Source organism: Aegilops tauschii, chromosome 3, assembly GCF_002575655.3.
Source record: "Aegilops tauschii subsp. strangulata cultivar AL8/78 chromosome 3, Aet v6.0, whole genome shotgun sequence".
Classification (NCBI taxonomy): Eukaryota; Viridiplantae; Streptophyta; class Magnoliopsida; order Poales; family Poaceae; genus Aegilops; species Aegilops tauschii.
In genome coordinates this window covers 504,817,618-504,839,232 of record NC_053037.3, presented here as the reverse complement: position 1 = coordinate 504,839,232, position 21,615 = coordinate 504,817,618, and the positions used below count along the sequence as shown (strand labels likewise).

The window sequence follows — 21,615 nt, the reverse complement described above, 5'->3', positions numbered from 1 at the left end:
CATCAACAAGTTAATACATGCCATTATCACTCAGCTGTAACCGAACTACTATAGGCAAAAAGTATAGTACATTAATTTATCCAGCATTGTAAGAGCATCTACAGCCGCGATGGGCAAATCTGGCCCCTCAAACGCTCGCCGACGCGTCCGTGTGACCGTGCACCCCTTAACTAATGTAACCCACATCCGGACACCTCAATTATCATATCACAAATCCATACAAACTCATGCAACTACGCCGATGCACACATCGTCCGACTACTCCATCACTACTAACTAAACATGCCATCGGACTACCAAAATTTGGTATGTTTGGCTATGGTGAAAATCATCCACGGCTGCTCTTGTCCTTCCCGGCGCCCTTGCCATCCTTCTTGCGGAAGTACCGATCGAAGACACAGTAGGGATCGAGTCAGATCTGCTCGTCACCGGAGCCATCCTCGCCGAAGTTGTCCTTCTCCTCCTTCGGTGGCAGTCCAGCCATGACATGGACCGCCCGATTCTGCTCTTGGGCGAGGGCGCGCATGTTCCTCCATTGCCATTTCTTCACAATGCAGGCGTGGATGGCTTCCTCCTCTGCGGCCGCCCGTGCCTCCGCATCAGGCGTCGCCACCATGTCTGCTGCAATACGGGCCTTGGCAGCCGTTATCCTCTCCTTCCCACGGCGGGCCGCCCGTTCCCGGTGGGACTCATAGTCTGCCCGACTGGTGATGGGGAAGGGGAGGGGTTCTGGCTACCGGAACCACGATGATCCAGACCTAGAGGACTCGAGCGCCCATTGAGCCGGGGCTATGGAGTCGCGGCTGACAGATCTGTCCGTCGGCCGGGCGCTGTCCTCCCGAGAGCGGCGAAGTGCAATGCGGACCGCCATTGCCTCCTCCAACCCGCATGGGATGACACCCCAATCGATGGATCCGGACTGGTTGGAGTCGGATCCACTGCCTGCCATGCCGGAGACGGCCGGAAACCACCGGAGGTGAGCTCGGGTGGCGGAGGGGAGTGGAGTGAAGTGGCTAGGGTTTGGTCCAGCAAGCGGATGGGGATGAATATATGTGGGCTCGGGTGGGCCAGCGTGGGTCGGGTCCAACGTGGCGGGCGCGCCCCGGTGCCCCCATACCCGCCCCATATTTGGGTTGGGTATGAGGGCTGCCGGTCAGTCTAGATGTTTGAGGCCCGTTTGAGGGGGCTGTCTGGATTGAAAAATCGTGATCGGTCAGTGACCGGGCGACCCGTCCGGGTGTTTGAGGAGGGTTTGGGCCTTTGGGGTGCCCGGGATGCTCTAAACTATCCATCACTTAATATGAAATGGGAGGAGTACAAAATAAAATAAAAAATCTTACATGGCAATATTAGGGACCACAGAGAAAGATGTATAAAACATTTAGATTAAGTTAACCAACTGTGTGCCATCGGCGTAAATGCAGGGAATCGCCCAGCAGAGAGACACCAAAGAGCACTCCAACACGAAGACCACCGAAGAAGAACACAAACCCATAGTCGACCCCAAGCCGGTCACGCCACCACCATCATCATCCACACTCCACCACTAATGTCACGAGCCGACGGTTACAACCAATAGTCATGTTCTCCAAGACGATGCCTCACGAGCGGGTAGTGACATAGATGATGTCATGGTTTGCCCGATGTAGTAAAACTAGATCTTGGGCTTTCGCCCACAGACACCAGGCTCGAAGGATTTGGGTGGACCGAACTCCTCAGCAACGTCTCAGGGAGGAAAACGACATGAAAGACGTCGCCATCATCAGCACAACCGAAGTGTATGCAAGGATTTCACCTGGAGCCAGACACGAAGGCCTCGCCTCAAAATCCAAAGACCCGGGTCACCTACGGCCACCGCAACAGGCTAAGGATGGCAATTTTACCCATGGGTACGGGTACCCGCGGATACCGTACCCGCACAGGTAGGGTATGGGCACAATTTTATACCCATGGGTAGTACTCATACCCTACCCGTTAAGTCATGGGTAGGGCACGGGTATAGCCTTTTACCCATGGATATACCCATACCCTACCCGTTTATGCTGACATGTGAACCTTACCCATAATTCACTATGTTGAAGTTGTGTCGTGAGCTTGTGAACCTTTGTTAAAGTTGTCACCAATTGTCAATTTCAGTTGACATAATTGTCATGTACCCATCTATCTATTATTGAGTTGAGATCAATGTTTGTATGTCAAATTTGCTATAGATGAATGTAAAATTGCGAATAAATTGTGTACTATTTGATCTACCCGTTAGGTACCCAATGCCCAATGGATATGGGTACCAGTCGGGTATGGGTACGGGTAAAGTTTCATACCCATGGGTACGGGTATGGGTATAATTTTATACCCATTGACTACACGGGTATGGGTATGGTATTGCTCTATCCGCCCCATACCCTACCCATTGCCATCCTTACAGCAGGCCATAGCCAGACACGGAGGGGAGAGGAGCACCCTCACGCCGAGCCATACCGCCGTCACGCCACCACAGCGAGATCCGCGCGCAACAGGGGCTCCCGTGCGGAAGAATCTGAGCCGGCTGGGTGGTTTCCATATTATAAGTTGTTTTGTGCACGCGTGTGTTGGTGCAGTTCATGTCCGTCTCGGCTGGAAGTTAAGAGTCCGGTTCATGTTCGCGTGTACTTATATACATATACACGGCAGGATGTGAATCAACCAATGGTGAGAACAGAGGCAAATAGGACAAGTCGAAAAGCTCTTGCGACTTCGCCGGAGTTCCAGCTTCTGCTCTCCTGCGTCCTGTTTTCTTCGTGAACTCTGACGAATCGAACAGGAGCGTGGATCAATCGACTTCCCGCGACTTGGACGCACGACGGCACGAGCGTTTAGCACCGACGACGACTTCACCCACCACATAGCCCAGTTCAGATTTCAGTTATATTTTGCGCCCATCCGCCATGTCATTTGCTGGCGTGTCTATTATCAACTACAGTGACGCCACCGGCTACTCAATCGAAGTCTCCGCGGCCAGCGGGTACCACCTGCTTGTTGTTAGAGGCTACTCGCGTACGAAATACTATGCATCTACCGGCACGGTGATCCGGTCTCTCCCGTTCAAGGTAGGGGGGCATCGCTGGTGCATCCAGTACTTCCCTGAAGGCAACGCGGCCGAGTGTTCCGGCTCGGTCTCCTTCTTCCTCGCCCTTCTCGATGAGAATGTCACCGAGCCTCTCAAGGTGCAGTACGATTTCAGCTTCGTCGACGAGCTTGAGAAGCAGGATCCAGCATATATCCGTGCAAACGAGCCGCACGGTTTCTCCAGCTCACACCCATGTTGGGGTTAAGATGGTCTCATCAAAAGAGACGCGCTTGAGAAATCGAAGCATCTAAACAAGGATTGTTTCACCATCCTATGCGACCTTGTCGTTGCCACCACGGTTGATCTCTCCATCAAGGTACCACCTTCGACCATACATCAGCATATCAACGACCTCCTCCTGTCCAAGGAAGGCACTGACGTGACATTCAATGTTGGCGGCGAGACGTTCGTCGCCCACCGGTGCGTGCTCGCGGCTCATTCTACTGTCTTCAAGGCAGAGCTCTTTGGCCCCGTGAACGAAGGCACGGTAGCAAGCATTGTGCAAATACAAGACATGGAAGCAAAAGTGTTTAGGGCCTTGCTTAGCTTTGTTTACACCGACTTGCTGCCCGATATGGAGATAGACATGGGGGAGGAGAAAAAGGGTGGCGACGAAGCATTATGGTTGCAACACTTGCTTGCGGCGGCAGATAAATATGATCTCCAAAGACTGAAGATACTATGTGAAGAAAAGCTATGCAAACACATAGACGTGAAGTCAGTGAAAACTATTTCTACTCTAGCTGGGCGGCACAACTGTTGTGGATTCAAAGAGGTGTGCCTTGAATTCCTCAAGGCTCCTGCTAATTTGAAAGAAATAACAACAGCTGACGTCTTCGATGATATAATTAGGACATGCCCCTTTCTTTTAAAGTAGCTCATCGGCAAGTTTGCTTCCTAAAATCGACAAAAACGGTTAGTTCCTTGAGATCTATGAGTCTAGGTCGAACCCTTACTCTCTTTCCACCATTCGATGTATTGCATGCATGTTGTGTGACCAATTTTTCTTGCATGCATGTGTGCATACTTTCTAGATTCGGGACTTGAACCATCTTGTTCACTTTCTTTCTTTCTTTCAGACGGCAAATCAGGTGAAGGCGATGGCTTGGACAATGTAGCTACATAATGCCCCTCCGTTCTTCAAAATATCAGTGCCAAAATTGCTTCCCTTAAGGATTACTAGTAATGGTTTGTGCTTGTATTAGTTTCCGTCCATAGTTTTAGAACATGTCCTCAATTTGCTAAATTTGAACCACCATTCCATGTACAAAGTACAATTATGAAGATTTATAGTTTGTGGTCCAATATGGATCCACCAAACTAATTGTGAAAATATTTGATATTTTTAGAGGAAAAGCTGTCAGGACCCCGATTCCAAGTCACATCGATCTAGCCGGTAACACCTCATATCACTTTGCGGCCTCACGCACGGTATTCCCACGGGTGTCGCCTTACCATGGCCCGGGACCGTTTGCGCCTTTTGGCTCACGTATATGATAGTGTCGCTAGCATCCATATGACACAGAACCTGGGCCGACATGACTAGTCGTGAACCCAAAGTGGCACTAACTTATGGGGACAGGCATACATGAATCAACATCGAGCATGTCGGTCAGCAGCGTGCGAATCCGGGCTGTAGCACTAGGCTAACAGGACTCCGGTGAACCGGGCTGTAGCAGGCTAGGCAGGACTCCGGATGTCACCGCGTGACATTTCCCCGAAGGGACAGACACAGGAACGAAGTGAAGCACATGCCGGCCAGTCAAGTGTTCCGAAGCAGTAGTGCTGGGTTAGCAGGACTCCAGTGAACCGGGCTGTAGCGGACTACTATGGCTCATGGAAGCACAAGACTACATTTCCCCATAAGAGAGGCTACCAAGGATAAACAACTAGGTTGTCGGATCCCACACATACCAAGCATTTCAATCATACACACAATATGCTCGATATGTATAAATACAACATGGCATCACAACATAACTCTACGACTCAAGTATTTATTCATTAGGCTCCGAGGAGCGAGATATTACAAACATGGGTCTCATGACCCAACAATCAGAGCATACAAGTCAAAGCACATGCGGAAGCTTAACATGTCTCAGTATAGGCATCTACAAATGAAAAAGGCTGAGAAGCCTAACTATCTACCAGATCCTGCCGAGGGCACAAGATCGTAGCTGAGGTAACAAGCTAAACGTCGTAGTCCATGCGGAACTACTAGCGAGACTGAAATCTCTCTACAAAAACATAAATTAAGCAAACGTGAGTACAAATGTACCCAGCAAGACTTAAATCAGAGCTAGCTACATATGCATCGGTATCAACAAAGGGGGTGGTGGAGTTTATCTACAGCAAGCCAGCTTTGACTCAGTGGCTATCCTGAACTACGACTTCAAGTAACTCTTTTGAGGTGGCGCACACGAGTCCACATATTCACCATTTCAATACACCACTATGGATCCGCTCCCGTCTCCCTACGAGAACGCCATCCATAGCACTCACGCTTATCTTGCGCATTTTAGAGTATCCACTTTCACTTGTCTATGAACTGTTATAGGCAACCGAGAAGTCCTTTACCGCGGACACGGCTATTCGAATAGATGATGTTAACCCTGCAGGGGTGTACTTCTTCACACACGCTCTCGCCACTTACCGCCATGTACACGTCATGTATCTCGGCAACCTTCAAGCGGAAGCCTGGCGAGGGTGTCGGCCACGGCCTACCTAAACACTCAAGTCTCTAGTCTAGGTTTATCGCCTATTCTGGTTCCATCCGCAGGGAGTCCGGCCGAAGTTTCCACATACGGCCCCGAACGATGTGAGCAGGGTTCCCGAGACACCAAACGGGCGCCCGGTACACCGTGCCACGTGCCTACCGCATCACAGCCCACCCCACGGGACAGCGCTGCGCACGGCCTCTAGCATACTACAAACACCAGAAACTACTTGCAACTCCTGGACAGAGGACAAGGGTGGTTAAGAAGCCGAGAGAGTCAATTAAGGATCCCAATGTGTGGTAGTATCTGTTCATGGATCACAAACACAGAACTCGGTTCCTGAGGACGGTTTCAATGAGACAACCCACCATGTACTCCTACATGGCCTCTCACCGCTACCTTTACCAAATTGTGTTCACACACTTAGCTCACACACAGTAGGACATGTTCATCACCATTCCAATTCATTCCCGATGAATCAGACCCGACTCAACTCTAAGCAGTAGCAGGCATGACAAACAAGAATGAATGAGTAGGCATATCATGGCTCAAACAACTCCTACTTATGCTAGTGGGTTTCATCTATTTACTGTGGCAATGACAGGTCATGTCGAGGAAAAGGGGTTCAGCTACCGCAGCATGTAACAGTTGAATCGTTGTTGTCCTAATGCAGTAAAAGAGAGCAGGAGCGAGAGAGTGGGATTGTATCGGAATGAACAAGGGGGTTTTGCTTGCCTGGCACTTCTGAAGATAGTATAGTTCTTCATCGGTGTCATCAATCTCATCGTCGGAACCACGTCTACTGAGGGGGAACAATCACCGGCAACAGAGAGGAAACACAATCAATGCAATGCAACAATATGATGCATGATCATGACATGGCAACATACTGGTGTTTTGAGCTAATCAACCTAGCAACAAGTTAAATGAAGTTGGTTTGAACCAAAGGTTCAAATTCAAACTTCATATGTGATTCTTTAAATGCCAAACATATGATTTACCCTGTTCAGCAACTATAAGTTGTTCCAACATGCATGAAAATGGTACAGATGGATAGATTGGATTTTTCTGATAGTTTTTCATATATAAATCTTTGCATTTGGAGTTACAGATTAATTCCTATGAATTTTTGAAGTTTATAACATTTTCTGGAATTTCCTGTATAAGAATAAATCGAGTAAATGATTTATTGCGTCAGCATTGCGTCACTGTGACATCAGCAGGTCAAAGGCGCCAGCCTAGGTCAAACCTGACGGCTGTGACCCACACGTCAGTGAAACAACTAATTAACAGGGTTAAGTTAATACTAACTAAACTGTCAGTGGGGCCTGGTGTTAGGGAACGTAGTAATTTCAAAAATTTCCTACGCACACGCAAGATCATGGTGATGCATAGCAACGAGAGGGGAGAGTGTTGTCCACGTACCCTCGTAGACCGACAGCGGAAGCGTTATCACAACGCGGTTGATGTAGTCGTACGTCTTCACGATCCGACCGATCAAGTACCGAACGCACGGCACCTCCGAAGTTCTACACACGTTCAGCTCGATGACGTCCCTTGAACTCCGATCCAGCCGAGTGTTGAGGGAGAGTTTCGTCAGCACGACGGCGTGGTGACGATGATGATGTTCCACCGACGCAGGGCTTCGCCTAAGCTCCGCAATGGTATTATCAAGGTGTAATATGGTGGAGGGGGGCACCGCACACGGCTAAAATATCGTATATCAAGTGTGTCCATGGGGTGCCCCCCTGCCCCCGTATATAAAGGAGCAAGGGAGGAGGAGGCCGGCCCTAGGAGGGGGCGCACCAAGTGTGGAGTCCTACTAGGACTCCCTAGTCCTAGTAGGATTCCACCTCCCATATGGAATAGGAAAAGAGAAAGGGAAAAAGAGAAGGAAGGAAGGGGGCGTCCCCTTTCCCTAGTCCAATTCGGACCAGACCAAGGGGAGGGGTGCGGCCACCCTTGAGGCCCTTTTCCTTCTTTTCCGTATGGCCCAATAAGGCCCAATACGTATTCCCGTAACTCTCCGGTACTCCGAAAAATACCCGAATCACTCGGAACCTTTCCGAAGTCCGAATATAGTCGTCCAATATATCGATCTTTATGTCTCGGCCATTTCGAGACTCCTCGTCATGTCCCCGATCTCATCCGGGACTCCGAAATCCTTCGGTACATCAACATACATAAACTCATAATAAAACTGTCATTGTAACGTTAAGCGTGCGGTCCCTTTGGGTTCGAGAACTATGTAGACATGACCGAGACACCTCTCCGGTCAATAACCAATAGCGGGACCTGGATGCCCATATTGGCTCCCACATATTCTACGAAGATCTTTATCGGTCAGACCGCATAACAACATGCGTTGTTCCCTTTGTCATCGGTATGTTACTTGCCCGAGATTCGATCGTCAGTATCTCGATACCTAGTTCAATCTCGTTACCGGCAATTCTCTTTACTCGTTCCGTAATACATCATCCCGCAACTAACTCATTAGTCACAATGCTTGCAAGGCTTATAGTGATGTGCATTACCGAGTGGGCCCAGAGATACCTCTCCGACAATCGGAGTGACAAATCCTAATCTCGAAATACGCCAACCCAACAAGTACCTTTGGAGACACCTGTAGAGCACCTTTATAATCACCCATTTACGTTGTGACGTTTGGTAGCACACAAATTGTTCCTCCGGTAAACGGGAGTTGCATAATCTCATAGTCATAGGACAATGTATAAGTCATGAAGAAAGCAATAGCAACATACTAAACGATCGGGTGCTAAGCTAACGGAATGGGTCAAGTCAATCACATCATTCTCCTAATGAGGTGATCCCGTTAATCAAATGACAACTCATGTCTATGGCTAGGAAACATAACCATCTTTGATTAACGAGCTAGTCAAGTAGAGGCATACTAGTGACACTCTGTTTGTCTATGTATTCACACATGTATTATGTTTCCGGTTAATACAATTCTAGCATGAATAATAAACATTTATCATGATATAAGGAAATATATAATACTTTATTATTGCCTCTAGGGCATATTTCCTTCAGTCTCCCACTTGCACTAGAGTCAATAATCTAGTTCACATCGCCATGTGATTTAACATTAATAATTCACATCACCATGTGATTAACACCCATAGTTCACATCTCTATGTGACCAACACTCAAAGGATTTACTAGAGTCAATAATCTAGTTCACATCGCTATGTGATTAACATCCAAAGAGTACTAAGGTGTGATCATGTTTTGATTGTGAGATAATTTTAGTCAATGGGTCTGTCACATTCAGATCCGTAAGTATTTTGCAAATTTCTATGTCTACAATGCTCCGCACGGAGCTACTCTAGCTAATTGCTCCCACTTTCAATATGTATCTAGACCGAGACTTAGAGTCATCTAGATTTAGTGTCAAAACTTGCATCGACGTAACCCTTTACGACGAACCTTTTGTCACTTCCATAATCGAGAAACATTTCCTTATTCCACTAAGGATAATTTTGACCGCTGTCCAGTGATCTACTCCTAGATCACTATTGTACTCCCTTGCCAAAATCAGTGTAGGGTATACAATAGATCTGGTACACAACATGGCATACTTTATAGAACCTATGTCCAAGGCATAGGGAATGACTTTCATTCTCTTTCTATCTTCTGTCGTGGTCGGGCTTTGAGTCTTTCTCAATTTCACACCTTGTAACACAGGCAAGAACTCCTTCTTTGACTGTTCTATTTTGAACTACTTCAAAATCTTGTTAAGGTATGACTCATTGAAAAAACTTATCAAGCGTTTTGATCTATATCTATAGATCTTGATGCTCAATATGTAAGCAGCTTCACCGAGGTCTTTCTTTTGAAAAAATCCTTTCAAACACTCCTTTATGCTTTACAGAATAATTCTACATTATTTCCGATCAACAATATGTCATTCACATATACTTATCAGAAATGCTGTAGTGCTCCCACTCACTTTCTTGTAAATACAGACTTCACCGCAAGTCTGTATAAAACTATATCCTTTGATCAACTTATCAAAGTGTATATTCCAACTCTGAGATGCTTGCACCAGTCCATAGATGGATCGCTGGAGCTTGCATATTTTGTTAGCACCTTTAGGATTGACAAAACCTTCTGGTTGCATCATATACAACTCTTCTTTAATAAATCCATTAAGGAATGCAGTTTTGTTTATCCATTTGTCATATTTCATAAAATGCGGCAATTGCTAACATGATTCAGACAGACTTAAGCATAGATACGAGTGAGAAACTCTCATCGTAGTCAACACCTTGAACTTGTCGAAAAACCCTTTTTTGCGACAATTCTAGCTTTGTAGATAGTAACACTACTATGAGCGTCCGTCTTCCTCTTGACGATCCATTTATTCTCAATTGCTTGCCGATCATCGGGCAAGTCAACCAAAGTCCACACTTTGTTCTCATACATGGATCTCATCTCAGATTTCATGGCCTCAAGCCATTTTGCGGAATCTGGGCTCACCATTGCTTCTTCATAGTTCGTAGGTTCGTCATGGTCAAATAACATGACCTCCAGAACAGGATTACCGTACCACTCTGGTGTGGATCTCACTCTGGTTTACCTACGAGGTTTGGTAGTAACTTGATCTGAAGTTACATGATCATCATCATTAACTTCCTCACTAATTGGTGTAGGAGTCACAGGAACAGATTTCTGTGATGAACTACTTTCCAATAAGGAAGCAGGTACAGTTACCTCATCAAGTTCTACTTTCCTCCCACTCACTTCTTTCGAGAGAAACTCCTTCTCTAGAAAGGATCCATTCTTAGCAACGGATGTCTTGCCTTCGGATCTGTGATAGAAGGTGTACCCAACTGTCTCCTCTGGGTATCCTATGAAGACACATTTCTCCGATTTGGGTTTGAGCTTATCAGGATGAAACTTTTTCACATAAGCATCGCAACCCCAAAATTTTAAGAAACGACAACTTTGGTTTCTTGCTAAACCTCAGTTCATAAGGCGTCGTCTCAACGGATTTTGATGGTGCCTTATTTAACGTGAATGCAGCTGTCTCTAATGCATAACCCCAAAATGATAGTGATAGATCGGTAAGATACATCATATATCGCACCATATCTAATAAAGTACGATTACGACATTCGGACACACCATTACACCGTGGTGTTCCAGGTGGCGTGAGTAGTGAAACTATTTCACATTGTTTTAACTGAAGACCAAACTCGTAACTCAAATACTCTTCTCTACGATCAGATCGTAGAAACTTTATTTTTCTTGTTACGATGATTTTCCACTTCACTCTGAAATTATATGAACTTTTCAAATGTTTCAGATTTATGTTTCATTAAGTAGATATATCCATATCTGCTCAAATCATCTGTGAAGGTGAGAAAATAACGATATCTGCCACGAGCCTCAATATTCATTGGACCACATACATCTGTATGTATGACTTCCAACAAATCTGTTGCTCTCTCCATAGTTCCGAAGAACGGTGTTTTAGTCATCTTGCCCATGAGGCATGGTTCGCAAGCATCAAGTGATTCATAATCAATTGATTCCAAAATCCCATCAGTATGGAGTTTCTTCATGCGTTTTACACCAATATGACCTAAACGGCAGTGCCACAAATAAGTTGCACTATCATTATTAACTTTGCATCTTTTGGCTTCATTATTATGAATATGTGTGTCACTACGATCGAGATCGAACAAACCATTTTCGTTGGTGTGTATGACCATAGAAGGTTTTTATTCATGTAAACAGAACAACAATTGTTCTCTAACTTAAATGAATAACTGTATTGCAATAAACATGATCAAATCATATTCCTGCTCAACGCAAACACCAAATAACACTTATTTAGTTTCAACACTAATCCCGAAAGTATAGGGAGTGTGCGATGATGATCATATCAATCTTGGAACTACTTCCAACACACATCGTCACCTCTCCTTTTACTAGTCTCTGTTTATTCTGCAACTCCCGTTTCGAGTTACTACTCTTTAGCAACTGAACCAGTATCAAATACTGAGGGGTTGCTATAAACACTAGTAAGTACACATCAATAACATGTATATCCAATATACCTTTGTTCACTTTGCCATCCTTCTTATCCACCAAATACTTGGGGCAGTTTCGCCTCCAGTGACCAGTCCCTTTGCAGTAGAAGCACTTAGTCTCAGGCTTAGGTACAGACTTGGGCTTCTTCACTTGAGTAGCAACTTGCTTGCCGTTCTTTTGAAGTTCCCCTTCTATCCCTTTGCCCTTTTCTTGAAACTAGTGGTCTTGTTAACCATCAACACTTGATGCTCTTTCTTGATTTCTACCTTCGTTGATTTCAGCATCGCGAAGAGCTCAGGAATTACTTTCGTCATCCCTTACATACTATAGTTCAACACGAAGTTCTACTAACTTGGTGATGGTGACTAGAGAATTCTGTCAATCACTATTTTATCTGGAAGATTAACTCCCACTTGATTCAAGCGATTGTAGTACCCAGACAATCTGAGCACATGCTCACTAGTTGAGCGATTCTCCTCCATCTTTTAGCTATAGAACTTGTTGGAGACTTCATATCTCTCAACTCGGGTATTTGCTTGAAATATTAACTTCAACTCCTGTAACATCTCATATGGTCCATGACGTTCAAAACGTCTTTGAAGTCCCGATTCTAAATCGTTAAGCATGGTGCAATAAACTATCAAGTAGTCATCATATTGAGCTAGCCAAACGTTCATAACGTCTGCATCTGCTCCTGCAATAGGTCTGTCACCTAGCGGTGCATCAAGGACATAATTTTTCTGTGCAGCAATGAGGATAATCCTCAGATCATGGATCCAATCCGCATCTTTGCTACTAACATCTTTCAACATAATTTTTTCTCTAGGAACATATCAAAAATAACACAGGGAAGCAACAACGCGAGCTATTGATCTATAACATAATTTGCAAAATACTATCAGGACTAAGTTCATGATAAATTTAAGTTCAATTAATCATATTACTTAAGAACTCCCACTTAGATAGACATCCCTCTAATCCTCTAAGTGATCGCGTGATCCATATCAACTAAACCATGTCCGATCATCACGTGAGATGGAGTAGTTTCAACGGTGAACATCACTATGTTGATCATATCTACTATATGATTCACGCTCGACCTTTCGGTCTCCGTGTTCCGAGGCCATATCTGTTATATGCTAGGCTCGTCAAGTTTAACCTGAGTATTCCGCGTGTGCAACTGTTTTGCACCCGTTGTATTTGAACATAGAGCCTATCACACCCGATCATCACGTGGTGTCTCAGCACGAAGAACTTTTGCAATGGTGCATACTCAGGGAGAACACTTATACTTTGATAATTTAGTGAAGGATCATCTTATAATGCTACCATCAAACAAAGCAAGATAAGATGCATAAAGGATTAACATCACATGCAATCAATATAAGTGATATGATATGGCCATCATCATCTTGTGCTTGTGATCTCCATCTCCGAAGCACCGTCATGATCACCATCGTCACCGGCGCGACACCTTGATCTCCATCATAGCATCGTTGTCGTCTCGTCAATCTTATGCTTCTACGACTATTGCTACCGCTTAGTGATAAAGTAAAGCATTACATGGCGATTGCATTGCATACAATAAAACGACAACCATATGGCTCCTGCCAGTTGCCGATAACTCGGTTACAAAACATGATCATCTCATACAACAAATTATATTACATCATGTCTTGACCATATCACATCACAACATGCCCTGCAAAAACAAGTTAGACGTCCTCTACTTTGTTGTTGCAAGTTTTACGTGGCTGCTACGGGCTTAGCAAGAACCGTTCTTACCTACGCATCAAAACCACAACGATAGTTTGTCAAGTTGGTGCTGTTTTAACCTTCGCAAGGATCAGGCGTAGCCACACTCGGTTCAACTAAAGTGAGACAGACAGACACCCGCCAGTCACCTTTAAGCAACGAGTGCTCGCAACGATGAAACCAGTCTCGCGTAAGCGTACGCGTAATGTCGGTCCGGGCTGCTTCATCTCACAATACCGCTGAACCAAAGTATGACATGCTGGTAAGCAGTATGACTTATATCGCCCACAACTCACTTGTGTTCTACTCGTGCATAGCATCAACGCATAAAACCAGGCTCGGATACCACTGTTAGGGAACGTAGTAATTTCAAAAATTTCCTACGCACACGCAAGATCATGGTGATGCATAGCAACGAGAGGGGAGAGTGTTGTCCACGTACCCTCATAGACCGACAGCGGAAGCGTTATCACAACGCGGTTGATGTAGTCGTACGTCTTCACGATCCGACCGATCAAGTACCGAACGCACGGCACCTCCGAAGTTCTACACACGTTCAGCTCGATGACGTCCCTCGAACTCCGATCCAGCCGAGTGTTGAGGGAGAGTTTCGTCAGCACGACGGCATGGTGACGATGATGATGTTCCACCGACGCAGGGCTTCGCCTAAGCTCCGCAACGGTATTATCGAGGTGTAATATGGTGGAGGGGGGCACCGCAGACGGCTAAAATATCGTATATCAAGTGTGTCCATGGGGTGCCCCCCTGCCCCCGTATATAAAGGAGCAAGGGAGGAGGAGGCCGGCCCTAGGAGGGGGCGCACCAAGTGTGGAGTCCTACTAGGACTCCCTAGTCCTAGTAGGATTCCACCTCCCATATGGAATAGGAAAAGAGAAAGGGAAAAAGAGAAGGAAGGAAGGGGGCGCCCCCTTTCCCTAGTCCAATTCGGACCAGACCAAGGGGAGGGGTGTGGCCACCCTTGAGGCCCTTTTCCTTCTTTCCCGTATGGCCCAATAAGGCCCAATACGTATTCCCGTAACTCTCCGGTACTCCGAAAAATACCCGAATCACTCGGAACCTTTCCGAAGTCCGAATATAGTCGTCCAATATATCGATCTTTACGTGTCGGCCATTTCGAGACTCCTCGTCATGTCCCCGATCTCATCCGGGACTCCGAACTCCTTCGGTACATCAACATACATAAACTCATAATAAAACTGGCATCGTAACGTTAAGCGTGCGGACCCTTTGGGTTCGAGAACTATGTAGACATGACCGAGACACCTCTCCGGTCAATAGCCAATAGCGGGACCTGGATGCCCATATTGGCTCCCACATATTCTATGAAGATCTTTATCGGTCAGACCGCATAACAACATGCGTTGTTCCCTTAGTCATCGGTATGTTACTTGCCCGAGATTCGATCGTCGGTATCTCGATACCTAGTTCAATCTCGTTACCGGCAATTCTCTTTACTCGTTCCGTAATACATCATCCCGCAACTAACTCATTAGTCACAATGCTTGCAAGGCTTATAGTGATGTGCATTACCGAGTGGGCCCAGAGATACCTCTCCGACAATCGGAGTGACAAATCCTAATCTCGAAATACGCCAACCCAACAAGTACCTTTGGAGACACCTGTAGAGCACCTTTATAATCACCCATTTACGTTGTGACGTTTGGTAGCACACAAATTGTTCCTCCGGTAAACGGGAGTTGCATAATCTCATAGTCATAGGAGCATGTATAAGTCATGAAGAAAGCAATAGCAACATACTAAACGATCGGGTGCTAAGCTAACGGAATGGGTCAAGTCAATCACGTCATTCTCCTAATGAGGTGATCTCGTTAATCAAATGACAACTCATGTCTATGGCTAGGAAACATAACCATCTTTGATTAACGAGCTAGTCAAGTAGAGGCATACTAGTGACACTCTGTTTGTCTATGTATTCACACATGTATTATGTTTCCGGTTAATACAATTCTAGCATGAATAATAAACATTTATCATGATATAAGGAAATATATAATACTTTATTATTGCCTCTAGGGCATATTTCCTTCACCTGGGCCCACAGGTCAGTGACTTAGTGGGTTAACTAAAAGTTAATTAGCGCTAAGCTAAAATTAGCAGGGCTCTGGGCCCACCTTTCCTTGACCCAGGGGAGTCAAACCCCAGGTCAAACGAGGTCAACTCGCCGGCGGTTTGACGCCGGCGACGACAGACGCGGCGGAGGGCTTCGGAAAATGCCCACAGGGCTCGGCTTTGGATGCGGTTTGCGGCTACGGAAAGCTGGGAGTCTCGCGCATCCAACGGAGGCAGCAACTCGTGCCAGAGTGGACTAAATCGACGGCGGCGGCAACTTTTGCGGCGGCCGAAGTTCGGGTGACGTCGGGCTCGACGTTAGAGTACACGGGAGGAGGAGTTGGTGGGCGTTCCATGCTCCTGGGAGCGTGCAGAGAACGGTGATGCGCTCAGTTTTGAGCCTCAGCGGCTGCAGCGACGGCGGTGACATCGCCGGCGACGTGGAGCTCTCGGTTCCGGCTGTGGAGCTAGCTAGAGGATGCGCGCAACGACGAGATAAGGGGGGTTTCGATCGGGGGCTCACAGAGGTTCGTTTGGCACAGACGGCGAGGCCGGGGAGGGTCGAGGCTGAGAGGGACGCCGAGAGGGATCTCTGGCGACCGAGGTTGAAGAAGATGGATGTAAGGGCGTTCGGGGGCGTCCGGCATCACGCAGCTTGGTGGAGAGGACGAGGCAGACGTGGCGGAGCTCGAGGATAGGTCGGAGAGGCTCGAGGTCGGCTGTGGGCGCGAGTACGGTGGCGACGAGCTCGAGCGTGCGTTGGCAATGGCGTGAATAGAGCGAGGGGGCAAAGGGGAAAGAGTGAGCGAGGGGTCGGTGGGTTCCGGAGGCCACAGGGAGACGATCCCAGCGTCGCACTGGCCAGGGAGGGGCCAGGCAGGCAGCTGCGTGCCCGCACACGCGAGCGCCGTGCACTGCTTCCCCTCTGCCTTCTGGCGAGAGGAGGAAGACAACTGGCAGGGGAGGTGGCTGGGCTGGGCCGGCTTCAGCAGCAGGCCGCACAGGTAGGCGCCAGGTAGGTTCTCTCTCTCTCTCTGGTTTTTCTATTTATTTATTTCTGTTTGTTTTGATTTAGTAGGAGTACTAAACCAATTTATTTGCTTCTGTAAATTATTGTATGGACTAGAGATATTACTCTAGAGCCCCACAATAATTTCCAAAATTATTGGACATGTATTTCTTTTATAACAGAAATAAAGCCAATTCAAATACATTATGATTTAATTCAAATGCCCAAATTAATTACTCTTAATGCTCTAAAAATATTGGTTTGGATTTTTTACCTCCTGCCAATATTTTCAGGGATTAAAATGAACATTTCCCTGGGCTCATTTGAAGAAATTTTTAACTTGCTCATTTTTAAAAGGTTTCTGAGGCTTTGAGAATCTTCCTCAATTCAAATTTCTTCGAATTTAACATGATGCATGCTCACTGATGCAACTATTTACAGTCATGAATCTAGGGCTGTGACAACTCACCTCCACTAAACAAGAATCTCGTCCTGAGATTCAAGACGTGAGGTAAGAAGACAAGGGGGGGACACAAAGCTAACACCATCTTCATGATCCAAGCACTTCATAAGAACGTTGATTCAATCATCATCCTTGTCTCGACGTCTTGCTCTGAAAACTCCATCCAACATGACAACGAAAGGAAAGGGAGAACTCCAGAAGAATTGACCTTCAGAAAGATCGAGTAACTCACGATCAACTCATGCAATGAGACATAATAACCACAAAGGACACATGAGGGTGATGGAAAAGAAACATATGACGAGGGTTCAAATTGGTAGGCAACCATTCCACGCTTAGGTAAGATGGTGCATAGGTTTCAAATTAGCGAGGAAGTAATTGTCATGATTCCATAACGGGACACCTCGGGGGAGGTGACTCGTAGAATTATTCCCTTAAGTGGCAAAAGAATTACTTTTGATCCATAGATCATTGAAACTCTTCATACCAGCCTGAGGCAATTCAAAATTGATCGTTCAAAGGAATTCGAAAGAATGTCATACCCAGTTTGGAACGGAAACTACGGTTATAGAACGACTCGGCAAAAGGAATGCACATTCCAATTGATACCGAGGATATAACCTAGTGTCTGAGCGTCCTCTCAAGAACTTGAGCATTTCCGTATTCATCATGGTTTTACCAACATCCGTGCCGAGGATCCTGGCAACACAACATACTACCATGATGAATAATGATGGAGGATGCAGATGGAAAGGAAGATAACACTTTCTCAAATTTCACCATGACTGGGCCAAGGAAACAAAATCTGGATGATCGACCGAGAGACATTTAGCACTCCGCTTCTAACGTTCTCCTTGATGTTCTACATACCACAGTCATACTTAAATCATTAACGTGGCCATCAAGTATAGGTCGGACTTCGGGAAGACAAAGGATCCATAAGGAACAACTTCTAGAATAAGTCGCACGAAATCCTCATGGAGAGAATGATCAGATTGCTTAATCAAGATAGTACAATAATAGATCTTCCGGCTTGGTGTGTCGGCCAGAACATCAACCTTGTCGGGACCTACATCATAGATCTTGGAAAAGTTCCAACCATCATATCTGCCTGAGATTCAGATCTGGTTGGTAACATGATATTTCAGACAGCATGTCTGAAAAGGAAAGGTTGCAACACAAATCGACAAGATGACGTTGCAAGATTCTCAGGAAATGAACTACGATAGCAAGCTCCAAAACATGAGCTGGTTCTACTACAAACCTGTGAACACACTGTCCAAGACAAGCATGACCACATACTAGTCTTACAACAAAACGCTACCGAGTTCAGGTGCGGAACCATCATTAATGACATCGAAGTCTCCACGCGTGGAAGTCCAAGGAATTCACCTTAAAATAGACTCCTTTATCTTGAACAAATCAATCAGTGGCTTGGTGTGCTAGGGATGCATATGGAATGAAGATGATCAGTCTATCAGACCATAGAATACTTCACACGTGCATGATTGACTTGGGATGATTCCAGAGGAAGAAAAACAAGCTTTCTCGAACTCACGATGGCAACTTACATCAAACACACGTGAATTAGAGGACGTCACTTCTTTCATTAAACATATACTTCATGAGCTGGCACGAAGGAGATGCTTACAAAAGTTTCCAACACTAGCTTGATGTTCAACATGAATCATGGAGGTGATATAATGTTGTTGATGGGCTCAACAACAAGTCATCGGGAAGACCATATAGATGGAATTCCATAATTATGTGAACAAGGACATAACATTGGTCAGACCAAAAGATATAATGGTGTATGCTCGAGGGATCAACCATGAGTAAGATAACATTACGAACATCGTTGGTTCTGATTTTGATTTGATGATAGCCCTTACTCAAATCAAAGACTAGATAAGACAATAGCTCCAACAATTGATCACGGGAACCAATCGATGAAGATATCATCTTTCTTCAACACACATACAAGATATCCCCTAAAAATGAACTAAGTCAGACAAGCTTTTATCTCCCAACTCTCCAAGTTGTTGTTCAGCTTAACCAACTAGTTCGGGGGTATTCAACACATATTCTTGGAGAAGGGGTGGTTACAAGAGAACCAACTTGATCACGAACTCAACATAGCGGTCAGGTGACAACCTGGTAACACTTCCGAGAAGATATTCGGAAAATCACGAACCACCGATATGTCACTAAGCTCGAGAACAATCTTGCTTTTCAGGGCAAGACGATATGATTAAATAAGCAAGGATTGACACTATCCTAACTCATTGATCGAAAAGTGCACCGGAAATAAGGACTAGGTAGCACGATCAACCTTAGGGTGATGATTCAATAATCAACACGCTAAGGATAAGATTATTGTCCATTAACTACGAAGCAACACAGTTGCTAGGAGTATTGATTTCACACATCACGATTCACTTGTTGGCATTCCGGTTGCGACAAACGGAACCGAGGAATGAATATTGATGGAAGAAGTATCACTACGTCAAGAATTCATAAGAGGTGGTACAATTCTCATGACAATCCTGACATAAAGAGGGCAACACTCCAAGGTAGAACAGAACAAAAGTTGGATTGGCATTTTGATCCACGGAATACAACTACTTTGACCCAATCCTGGATATGGATGAGGTACTGGAGTTTGTTTTTCCTAGTCATTCCGGAATAGAATGGCCTGACGGACCACAAGAATAATTAGGCATCGATGAACGAATGCATGCATACCCTTGACTATCAATTGATACACGAGGGCCGGAATACAACTAAAGAGGGACAGCCCAAAGGAACATATAACTTCCCGAGTTGTGGATGCATAGATTAGTATGTCGAATCAAGTTCAACAGGTTTCTTCCGGATAACCCATGCAGAGAAGGTAGGACTGGCAGATTCACAATTCTTGAATGGAGAACCCATTAAGAGCACTCTTATTTTGATCTTTTGGTTCGAAGGCTTTTGCCATATTGGTTCATGATATTGGAAGAAGGATACATCACAGACCTCGAGGACTATCGCAAAGGTTACTAATATCTTAAGGGAACTAGCAAATACTAACAACATGAAGTAGGGTGAATCTCGGGTTCAAGAACCCAGGAATAGAATACCTACTAACTAATAACATCACGGGATGCTTTCGAGAATGGTGGCCAGAATCATCACACCTGGAACACAAAACATGGCTAGATTTCTGGGTGACTCCCTAAAACACCTAGGGCATAATAATAGCTCCAACATATATGTCGAGGCAACAGATGTTGGAAATATGCCCTAGAGGCAATAATAAAATGGTTATTATTGTATTTCCTTGTTCATGATAATTGTCTGTTGTTCATGCTATAATTGTATTAACTGGAAACCGTAATACATGTGTCAATACATAGACCACAACATGTCCCTAGTAAGCCTCTAGTTGACTAGCTCGTTGATCAATAGATGGTTATGGTTTCCTGACCATGGACATTGGATGTCATTCATAACGGGATCACATCATTAGGAGAATGATGTGATGGACAAGACCCAATCCTAAGCATAGCACAAGATCGTGTAGTTCGTTTGCTAGAGCTTTTCTAATGTCAAGTATCATTTCCTTAGACCATGAGATTGTGCAACTCCCGGATACCGTAGGAATGCTTTGGGTGTACCAAACGTCACAACGTAACTGGGTGGCTATAAAGGTGCACTACAGGTATCTCCGAAAGTGTCTGTTGGGTTGGCACGAATCGAGACTGGTATTTGTCACTCCGTATGACGGAGAGGTATCTCTGGGCCCACTCGGTAATGCATCATCATAATGAGCTCAATGTGACTAAGGAGTTAGCCACGGGATCATGCGTTACGGTACGAGTAAAGTGACTTGCCGGTAACGAGATTGAACAAGGTATTGGGATACCGACGATCGAATCTCGGGCAAGTAACGTACCGATTGACAAAGGGAATTGTATACGGGATTGATTGAATCCTCGACATCGTGGTTCATCCGATGAGATCATCGTGGAACATGTGGGAGCCAACATGGGTATCCAGATCCCGCTGTTGGTTATTGACCGTAGAGTCGTCTCGGTCATGTCTGCATGTCTCCCGAACCCGTAGGGTCTACACACTTAAGGTTCGGTGACGCTAGAGTTGTAGAGATATTAGTATGCGGTTAACCGAAAGTTGTTCGAAGTCCCGGATGAGATCCCGAACGTCACGAGGAGTTCCGGAATGGTCCGGAGGTAAAGATTTATATATGGGAAGTCCTATTTTGGCCACCGAAAAATGTTCGGGATTTTTCGGTATTGTACCGGGAAGGTTCTAGAAGGTTCCAAAGTGGGGCCCACCTGCATGGGGGACCCACATGAACGTGGGTAGTGGGGGCAAGGCCCCACACCCCTGGTCAAGGCGCACCAAGATC

At 45.6% G+C, this 21,615-nt stretch overlaps 1 protein-coding gene across 1 annotated transcript; it reads left to right on the top strand.

Annotated features, from left to right (window-relative positions):
* Positions 1–2,924: 2,924 nt before the first annotated feature.
* On the top strand, positions 2,925–5,283 carry LOC109744870 (BTB/POZ and MATH domain-containing protein 3-like). Its single transcript, XM_073495959.1, has 4 exons — positions 2,925–3,279; positions 3,313–3,881; positions 4,456–4,502; positions 5,115–5,283. Exons 1-4 carry the CDS (start codon positions 2,925–2,927, stop codon positions 5,281–5,283), a joined length of 1,140 nt encoding a protein of 379 aa, XP_073352060.1.
* Positions 5,284–21,615: the final 16,332 nt, after the last annotated feature.

Coding starts and splice junctions, on each gene's coding strand:
- LOC109744870 (XM_073495959.1), top strand. CDS start 2,925: ATGTCATTTGCTGGCGTGTCTATTATCAACTACAGTGACGCCACCGGC. Junction 3,280..3,312: donor CCGTGCAAACGAGCCGCACG/GTTTCTCCAGCT, acceptor GTTGGGGTTAAG/ATGGTCTCATCAAAAGAGAC. Junction 4,503..5,114: donor AAGTCACATCGATCTAGCCG/GTAACACCTCAT, acceptor TTTATTCATTAG/GCTCCGAGGAGCGAGATATT.